The following is a 10,171-nucleotide window of genomic DNA, read 5'->3' as shown; positions in this document are numbered from 1 at the left end:
CTGATATTTGGATGAGATCTGGAAGGTAACCATAAATGTGCCACCTTTGGAAGAATAGATCGTCGGTTTTTTTTTTTGAAAACGGCGAATAAGATGCATATATTAGAAGAAAAAGAAACCATAGCAAGAAGCTATGACATAAGTACAGGGAACAACAAACAGTAACATAAACTAATGTACAAACACGAAAAGTAAGCAAGATATCAAAATGGGGAGCAGCACCAGTCTACCCAACATTTTCCAGAATTGCCCATGTATTTGCACCATTCAAATGCCTGTAATATAATTGAATCTGCCGTTTTAGTAGGAGAGGGATGTTTTTTGTGGAAGATTTTCTCATTACGGGCTGACCAAATGTTCCATACTGTCGAGTATAAGATTGCATTAAGCACTTGCCTTTTATTTGAGCAGTTCCCCCAAGAATTTCCAAACTCAATACATTCCTGGACGCTGTCAAATTCAATGCCATGCACACCACACCATTTGAGAATCCAATACCATACCGTCTTTGCAAAGTTACACCCGAATAAGAGATGGTTTGCTGATTCGATTGCACTATCACATAAGTGACAATTCAAGTTAATTACCGAAAAACCCCTTTTATTGAGTGCTTCTGCGACCGGAATTCTATCAAGATTGGTCTTCCATATACAACATTTGACTTTAAGGGGGATGAGTTTCGACCAACATATTAGTGTCCCAGTGAAATGACTACCGGAATCGTCGATTAGTCTCCTCAAAACATTGACCATATAAGTTCTTTCTTGGTGTAAGTTAAAGCGAAATCCAATTTTTGAAGAGAATTGAAACTCCTGGGAGGCAAAAAAATTTGATAAAACTCATGTAATTCTATGAGCATATTGTTGATGGGGGGTTGCATTTCCATATCCACACAAAATCATCCACATTAATCTTGTCCAAAAGTGTGCACTTTTTAACCGACTCCATGTTATACTGATAAGGGAATCGAATTTGTAATGGGATATCACCACACCAAATGTCTTTCCAAAAAGGAATTCGTATGTTGAAGCTCGGAATTATAGAGAATATTCCACTTGGTTCTATGTTATGGCTGGAAAGACTTTTAATAGCCTTGTCAATATTACTCCAGACTCCAGAGCTATCCTTCCTGCACAAAAAAGTGGAGGGGTGTGCTTTCAGATTATGAATACTCTCAATAACATCCGCCCACAGTTTCCCTTGTTCATTTTTAAGTCTCCACCACCATTTGGTTAAAAGTGCAATGTTTTGTGCTAATAGTGTACCAACTCCCAAACCACCTTTTTTTTTGCTCGTCACAATCTTGGACCAATCTACCCAATCAGTTTTCATTGTTTCTTCAGTTTAAAGAAAGATATATGACTTTTTATTTTATTAAAAGTCATTTAATCCCACTTTAATTATAGTCTTTGATGTAAATAGTTACAATACCCTTCGTTTAAAAACACATGGACAAAAAGAATAACGAAAAACAACAATAAATAACATCAAAGAATAGGGAACAAACTTTCAAGGCATTAATCTTAATAAGAAAAAATCAAGGTTATAGTTTATTTACCAAGTCTTTTTTTTCTGCATTAAGTTAAGCACCCATTTATAGTTTCTAAGAAAAATTAGCAAATACCAAATCCCATAGATTGTAAATATTAATAACAAAGGAAAGGAATACCACCGATTGCAGCCCCTTTAACATCATATAAACTTCAAATATATACTTAGAGGTAGTAGGAGCCATCATGAGGCCGAATAGTTACTTCAAAGTTTAGAAATGGCCCATGTTTATAAAAGGTTCAGAAATGGTCCTTGTTTAAAAAAACGGAGAAATTTTCCCTGTTTAAAAAAAATGCAGAAAAGGTGCATTTTATAAAGTAGAATGTTAAAAATGACATTTTATAGAAAGTAGAATGCTATAAAAGTTCTTTTTTTAGAGTCCATGTCAAGTTCAAATGACCATGAAATTCTAAAACATACTAACTTGGCAATATTCCAATGACCAAAAGTGATAATTGATCTAAGATCCGATATTCCACTCAAAAAAAATTATAAAAGATATTTATCTAATATATTCACCTCTAATATTCTTGGATTATTTATGCAATGATGGCAGGTTCATCAGCATATTCATCTGTCTTGTGGTATGTGTTTAGGACCTATCGTCTCGTCCGGTTAATTAACATTTAAGCGGTTGTTTTTTTTCCAGAACATATATAACATAGAGATCCCATAAAATATGGAAATAATCAAGAGGGTACGATCAATATTCTTTTTTCCATATGTTAAATTTGATATTTAGACCTAAGTTATGTTCAAGTGGTTACAACATCTCTAAATATTATTAAAAGAGAAACTTTATGACATCATCTTAAATAATTTGGATCATTGATTGTATTTCAATCTTATTTTTTCCACCCTTAGATCAAATTGCTGACATCATCTTCCCCGTATGGAATGTATTTAATTCCAATAAATGTTTTCCAATCGTCAAACAATAACTTACATTCGTTGAAATGGAATGTATTTAATTCCAATAAAACATTTCCATATTTTAAATCTTGAATTTCCGATTATGAAGATTTTAATATGGTCAATTTTAAAAGCATATTACTAACAAACCATTTCAATCAAAGCATTAATATCAATCATTAATATAAATCCGTTTATATTAGTAAACCATTAATATAAAATCTATTTTTATTAGGAAATCATTAATATTAAAAAATCATATCCAAATTATCACATACATATATGATTCATCATTGAATCCGCGGCTCACACTTATTTTCAATCGTTTTTTTTCTTCAAACATTTTCCTACAACATCATTCTTATTGCTTATAACTTTCATCATCTTTTCTGCTTTAAACATTCGCTCTTGTGCACTAGAATGTCAGTACCTTCTTTCGTTTTTTATATTTTTTTTAATTATTTTTTTGTTCCTATATCAAATATATGTATTCATATATTTCGATTTTCTTTGTCACAAATTACATGAAATCAGTTAACTACATTTCTGAAACTTTTCAAATAAACAGGAAAAGATATTACATACCTTTAACAAAACAGAAATTAACTATCTTGGGAACTGACATTAATTATGAAAATGTTACTTTTATATCTTAGATATTATTATGATTTTTTTAATTTTTATGTCATAAGAATCCGGTTAATTTTGGCATGATTTTAAAATATCTTTGAAATTATTATGTTTTTGTATATCATACCAACCTACTTATTTTGTCTTCCTATGAAACCTTTCCTACAAAACCGGTTTGCATTTGATAAGCCATTAAATTTAAAATTGAATACATACCGATTTCAAAATCTTTTTAAATTGGAAAACTATACAATTATCCCTTCAATTCAGGAAAAATATATCATTGACTTATTTGAATTTGAAATTAGTATAATATTAGCCAATAAATCAGGAACTATTGTTATCTTCTCAAAAAATTAATATTGATATCGTATTTGATTCCTCTCTTTCTTCGAGGTACCGGACTCCAAAATTGCTATCGCTTTCTACATGTGTAATGTATTGTGAGGTATCAAGTTCAATACAGATTCTACATAGGTTGAATTGGTTAATTCTCCATCAGGTAATATGTGTTTTGATTAATCGTTTCTGGAAAATATAAAGTCTTCATCTTATAAATGTATCCAGAAGTTCACACCATGTACATATTCCGATTCATTCAGCATACTGCTTCATTGAATCCAAAAAAAAGAATCAATCAAATCAAGCATGATAGTAGTACTTTCAGATCTAAAGTTTTAAAGACAATGTTAATGGAAACCAGTATATACAACACGGTTTAAGGAAACACGTTGCTAAGAATTGATCGGTTGGATTAATGGAAACCAGTATTACATGAAAACCAATAACAATATTATTTTGTGCACAATTGCTCTAATCATAAACTTGAAATTTGTGTCTCATGGCTGCTGCTTAATGGTTTGAAAGTGAAAGTTAAGAAGAAACTATAATAGAAATTAGGTTAAATATTGAATGGGATCTGTAAAAACCATGTAACATCTCCGTTTTTATAATTTAACTCCCTGTAGCCTCCTTCCCTTTAATAACGTTTATTTGGGCCTAAATACAACATTTTATAGCACCCTACTTTCCAGAAAAAAAATCATTTTATAGTATCCTACTATAAAAATCATAAGAGAAACCTTATGACATCATCTTAAATAATCTGGACCCTTGATTGTATTTTAATTTTATTTTTTCCACCCTTAGATCAAATTGCTGACATCATCTTCCCCGTATGGAATGTATTTAATTCCAATAAATGCTTTCCAATCGTCAAACAATAACTTACATTCGTTGAAATGGAATGTATTTAATTCCAATAAAAGTTTTCCATATTTTAAATCTTGAATTTCTGATTATGAAGATTTTAATATGGTCAATTTTAAAAGCATATTACTAACAAACCATTTCAATCAAAGCATTAATATCAACCATTAATATAAATCCGTTTATATTAGTAAACCATTAATATAAAATCTATTTTTATTAGGAAATCATTAATACCAAAACATCATATTCAAATTATCACATACATATACGATTCATCCTTGAATCCGCGGCTAACACTTATTTTCAATCATTTCTTTTCTTCAAACATTCTCCTACAACATCATTCTTATTGCTTATAACTTCCATCATCATTCTCTGCTTCAAACATTCGCTCTTGTGCACTAGAAGGTCAGTACCTTCTTTCGCTTTTTATATTTTTTTCGATTATTTTTTTGTTCCTATATCAAATATATGTATTCATATATTTCGATTTTCTTTGTCACAAATTACATGAAATCAGTTAACTACTTTTCTGAAACTTTTCAAATAAACAGGAAAAGATATTACGTACCTTTAACAAAATAAAAATTAACTATCTTGGGAACTGACATTAATTACGAAAATGTTACTTTTATATATTAGAGATTATTATTATTTTTTTTTAATTTTTATGTCATAAGAATCCGGTTAATTTTGACATGATTTAAAATACCATTGAAATTATTATATTATTGTATATCATACCAACCTACTTTTTTATCTTTATATAGTAACAATAAAATTTATAAATTTACACAACAAATATACATATTTCGAATTTTGTAATATTATTATACCTTACAAAATACAACTCCCTCCAAAATAATTTTCGTCAGTAATTTCATCCATAATTTTATCAAATTTAAATTTGTATTTTCTTTATATAAAATTTTTTAATGATCCTGACTTTTTTCCTCCAAAAGTATATCAAGCATTTACGTCTTAGATAATGTTGCCCCATTATAATTATTACTTTCCAAAAATATATATGTTTAATGAGGAATTTGATTTAATGAAGGAAGTAAATGTTAATTAAAACGAGATATATATTCCATAATTATTACACGGGTTTATTAAAAAAAATTTAATGTCAAGGTGTAAACATTAAGCATTTTTAAAGTGAAATTTCAGAATACATACAAATGATGATGTTGTATAATGAAATATAAAATTGAATAGACCGGAAAAAAAACTATTAAGACAGTCAATCTTGAAAATAACATAATTATGAAAAATTATAAAGTAAGATAAAAATTATAAGATATTAGGAGATTTGTAAAAAGTACAATTAGTAAAATCGTTACGGTTATTAGAAAAAATAAGACCGTTAAGATTAGTAAAAATTCAATATATAAACTAAAGTATCACAATAGTAATGAAATATCATTATTTGATATTTCATATAATTGAAAGATATACCAAATTACATTGATGATATACTAAAATTATTCAAAATTGCGCCAAAAATAATGCAAAGTTCTTGCGAACACCAAATAAATAAAAACAAACATAAAAGCTAGCACTTATATTCATAATCAATTTAAAATAAACTAATCATAATTTAGAAAGGAATCTCTATTGATGATATACTAAAATTAAATCCATATAACATTTAACATTCTATAAATTATATTATATGACTTTATTTGAATAAATGAAATAGTTGTCAATATTTAATGCAGTGGAAAAAACGGTATATTGGTTGTCAATATATGTTTAAATTAGGTAACTTTATTATGGAATGAACGTCTAATTAAAATGCTTATAATTATATAACAATATCATAACTATATGAGACGAGGAAGGTCGTTCAACTAATAAAACAAAAAATATTGTCTACAAAGAGGTCCTTCAATGATTATAAATATTTATCGTTTTCAATGTATTTTCTACATATTTCAATAATACTCATAACCATATATATTTTTTTTATAATAATTATGCAATATCTATAAACAATTATATGTTTTTTATGCGATTCTCGCGTTTAACGCGGGCTATAATCTAGTTTATCAATTATAGCTCAATTTTTTAAAATACATAAGTAATAACTATCTGATTGTTAATAACAAATAGAACTTTCTTTGAGGTTGTTACACCATCATTTACATTTCATGATAGCCACAAATCCACAATCATCTCGAATAAAAACATGAAAGTCACAAATCCAACAACAAAATTACTTTGTATCGGATAAATAAGAGCTATTAAGTGTAACAATTTTTTTGCATAAAATTAGTTCACCTATCGAGGATTAACATTGACATAGTTAGAATTATCAAATATTATCTTCCCATTTACTTGAATCAACAAAAATTGATGATGCCTAATAAAGGGAATGAAATAAAAGAATCAATAAGAGAAAAATTGAAGCTTAGGGTTATGCCACTCGCTGACCTTCAACATCAATATTAAGTAGAGTTGAATATATATTATGTAAACATCACCTTGTATATGCAACCAACATCAATATTAAGTAGAGTTGAATATATATTATGTAAACATCACCTTGTATATGCAACCAGTGAGGTTAATATGAAGGTATTCCATAAGATTGAGTGGATCATTCATTCACCTTTGTCTAAGGCATATAACAAAGTCCATAATAGAAAGTCTACTCTACTCTATCAGTTACCTAAAATCACATTAAGAATCAGATAGTCGCCAGGTGTCAGACCATAACATTGTTGTTGCCAAAAGTGCAATTGTTGCGGTTTCAACTCGAAGGCGATGTGGGCCCAGCCCTACTGCTGTAGCTCCCGCTTCTAGAATCAGTTTCACCTCGGTTTCCGTGAAATCTGGAACATGATAACATCACAACGTTGTTTCAGACCATAACAACCTCGTAACCGCCAAAATAGATTTCAGATAGTAAGTTACTAACCGCCTTCGGGTCCCACAATGATTGACCCAACAGACTCTCGTTTGGATAAAGTCAAAACATTCAAAACCGGTGTTGCCTCAGCTGCAGCTATAAAAGATAGTTTCGATTGTGAAACCTAAGCGAATAAAAAAAAAAGTGAAAACATAAGTTTTATAACAAAGCAATTCATAAAATAAGAGTAAGTTACATTTTTGGTCCTTCTTTTAGGTTCTTGTAACGTTTTTAGTCCCTGTTCCACGTAAAATGTCAATTTTTGAACGGGAAGTATAGCTGATTTTTGCAATTTTGGTCCCAAAAATATAGTCATTTTACTTATAACACAACATTACAAAAAACCTCAAATAAGGACCAAAATTGCAAGAGAAAACTGTTTACAACCAAAACTTCAGGGACCAAAAATGTAACTTAATAAAATATTAAACAATTACAAGTGACTTACGATAGGTAAGAGGTCACGAACTTTTAAAGGAGGGTTCAAGGTCATTTCATGTAGACGTTGACCTACAATTTAAGGTCAACATTTAGAATATAAAGGCCTAAAGATAATTGAATAAATAAATATATAAAAATTACATTGTTTAGCTGCAGCCAAAATGACTCTTTGCAACCTATCGACTCTGTTGTCAGAAATTGAAGGAGAACGTTCTGTCAAAAGCGGTGTTACACTGCATGCTCCAAGCTCCTAAGATTATAAAAACATAAAGAGTAAATTACAAGAATGGTCCCTGCGTTTTGTGAACTTTTACAATTTTAGGACCTAAGCTTTCATTTTTGCAACTTTGTAAAATGACTTACTCTTACTTTATTAATTGATTAATGTTTTGCTTGATTACTATATAAAATTCGGAAACTACACGATTAGGACCAAAATTGCAAAAAAATCATGAAACTCAGGGACCATTCTTGTAATTTACTCAAAAATAGAATATAGCTGGATTTATAGATAAAATTGGAGTTGTGGTAAATAAGATGAACACATACCGTGCATTTTTCTATGAGCCAGTCGGATCGACCACCCTTTAGAGTACCTATAAAAATAAAAGAAAAAAAATGTGATTTTAAGAAATTAAATTATGATTTGTGTATTTATGTATTTGTGTTCATGGTCAATGGGGCCCACCGAAAGCTGCAAATACATGCCATTGGGTTGTATTTGTAGATACTAATTTTGGATTTTCAAGTGCCACTACATCTGCTCCAGTTCGGTCAACTCTTTCTATGCACCCTTTGACTAGACCTCCTTTTCCATTAAAAAGCTCTATCCTTACAAAGTCATGATAAAAAAAAACACAAATAAATCTCAAGTGTAATGAGAAATAAATGAAATGTTATGTGTGTAGTAAAAAAAATATTGTGTGAAGAACTAAAGATTTATTAAAATGTTGTAACATGTTTTATGACATTGTTCTTGTTGAGTTTAGGAGGGTGTTTTTATAACAGCTAAAAGTTCTAGAGCATTTTGTCACCTAATACTTTATATTCACATAATTTCATCATTAAAGTAGTTAAAGAACCTAATGTGATTGATGCAAACAAATGACTTAAATCTCAGTTAAAAAGGAAAGCAGGTAAAAACATCCAAGTTCATAACAAAAAATGTGGACTATTGTTCCTCTATCACTACTTAACCTTTTGTAAACAAGCAATTAACAAAAAATGTTAGTACTTAAGTGATGTCATTGATGACTCAGGAACTCACTTTAACATGATTCTACTTATGGAGATACAGAGATAGAGGAGAAAAAGTTCATGAAGATTTCAATGAACTTCTTATTGTTGCTCTTGAGGAGAAAAAGTTCATGAAGATATCAATGAACTTCTTATTGTTGCTCTTGTTCAAGAAGTCTACTTCAGTTTAAAAAGGCTATTTTGAGTGCAGAGTCATGTGACTATGTGAGTTCCCTTGGGCATGAAGTTTTGGTAGCCTTACATAGATGTTAGATGGCAATTAGGTATCCTGTATATCATAATATTTAGTTTTAGTGCACGTTTTTGCCTAGTGAATCTTCCATGTATGGTGACTAGATGTCTTATGTATTACTCTTACTTTAAGTTCAAGTGTTCAACTACAAGTTCTGGTAGAATATCATTTTCTGATAGAAGAAAAATGATATTGAGTAGTTCAGAAGCAATATGATGTAATGCGTAAGACACAAGTGTTGGTGATTAAGAAAAGGGGAAAAGTAAAGCATACATGTCAATGCGCGCATATTCAATAGGAAGCAACTGAGGTTTGGAATTCGTGGATTACCTGTCATCTGTGTTCAACCTTAGAACTTTAGTCATATGCCAGAATTCATCCCCTTGCACACGAACAGCGGAACCCTAACCAATTAAACAAAACAATTAACAGACTATATACGCTCCAGAATGAGATGGATAATAAGTTCACCGGTGTGTGAGTGTGTTCGTTTGAGAGAGGTGTTTGCCTTGGAGGGAGGGAGGACGTCGGAGAAGAATCGAGGGAGACCGCCGCGAGATTGATTTGATGAATCTGATGAAAATGCTCGGAAGCTCGAGGTTTTCCGGCATGACCTGTTAACAACAACGGCGAAGCGAGGGCTCCAACTGAGAGCTTGCATTTGATGCTTGCTTGAAGGGTTTTGCAGTCAGATTGAACAGACGTTAGTGGAAGTTGGATTAATGGCGACTGTAACGTTTGCACAAATTAGGGGAAAAAATGTGTTCAAGGGTTTCAAATGGAAATAACATAAAGTTGTGAGGCTAATGTATGATAGCCAAAACATAGTGTCCAGAACTGAAAATTAGATTTAAAACATAATTGAAAAGTACATTTTAGCTAGCCAAAAGGTTATTTTTGATTTATTTTATACAAAATTGCAAAAATGGTCCCTATAGTATGCAATTTTTTTAGGGTTTTAGTTAAACCTTGATTTTTTTGGATTGGTGGTCCTTTTAAACTAGTTTGTATGTGAAAATGGT

At 30.3% G+C, this 10,171-nt stretch overlaps 1 protein-coding gene across 4 annotated transcripts; it reads right to left on the bottom strand.

Annotated features, from left to right (window-relative positions):
- Positions 1-6,724: 6,724 nt before the first annotated feature.
- On the bottom strand, positions 6,725-9,900 carry LOC145137803 (methyltransferase). 4 transcript variants are annotated; one of them, XR_013721236.1, is made up of 9 exons: positions 9,658-9,900; positions 9,480-9,553; positions 8,349-8,491; positions 8,210-8,256; positions 7,802-7,910; positions 7,668-7,729; positions 7,229-7,343; positions 6,853-7,142; positions 6,725-6,791 (listed from the first exon to the last, which is right to left on the bottom strand). XR_013721236.1 is itself a non-coding variant. In XM_079071935.1 (8 exons), the coding sequence occupies exons 1-8, from the start codon at positions 9,808-9,810 to the stop codon at positions 6,991-6,993; spliced, it is 855 nt and encodes a 284-aa protein (XP_078928061.1). In that variant the 5' UTR covers positions 9,811-9,900; the 3' UTR covers positions 6,775-6,990. The 4 variants fall into 4 exon arrangements, 3 of the variants coding, with proteins under 3 accessions (XP_078928061.1, XP_078928063.1, XP_078928062.1); XM_079071935.1 differs by having other exon boundaries at positions 6,775-7,142; XM_079071937.1 differs by having other exon boundaries at positions 6,775-7,142; positions 8,349-8,486; positions 9,658-9,680.
- Between the last annotated feature and the right edge of the window lie 271 nt (positions 9,901-10,171).

Source organism: Lactuca virosa, chromosome 9 (assembly GCF_052849685.1).
Source record: "Lactuca virosa cultivar CGN04683 chromosome 9, Lactuca_virosa_CGN04683_v6, whole genome shotgun sequence".
Taxonomy (NCBI): Eukaryota; Viridiplantae; Streptophyta; class Magnoliopsida; order Asterales; family Asteraceae; genus Lactuca; species Lactuca virosa.
This window is presented reverse-complemented; position numbering and strand designations above follow the sequence as displayed.

What these genes read in the sequence shown, in the direction of transcription:
- LOC145137803 (XM_079071935.1), bottom strand. Translation starts at nt 9,810, where the DNA reads ATGCAAGCTCTCAGTTGGAGCCCTCGCTTCGCCGTTGTTGTTAACAGG. An exon ending in ACGTCCTCCCTCCCTCCAAG is followed by an intron (nt 9,554 to 9,657) that starts GCAAACACCTCT and finishes TTAATTGGTTAG; the next exon opens with GGTTCCGCTGTTCGTGTGCA. An exon ending in TTTGGCTGCAGCTAAACAAT is followed by an intron (nt 7,730 to 7,801) that starts GTAATTTTTATA and finishes CTTAAATTGTAG; the next exon opens with GTCAACGTCTACATGAAATG.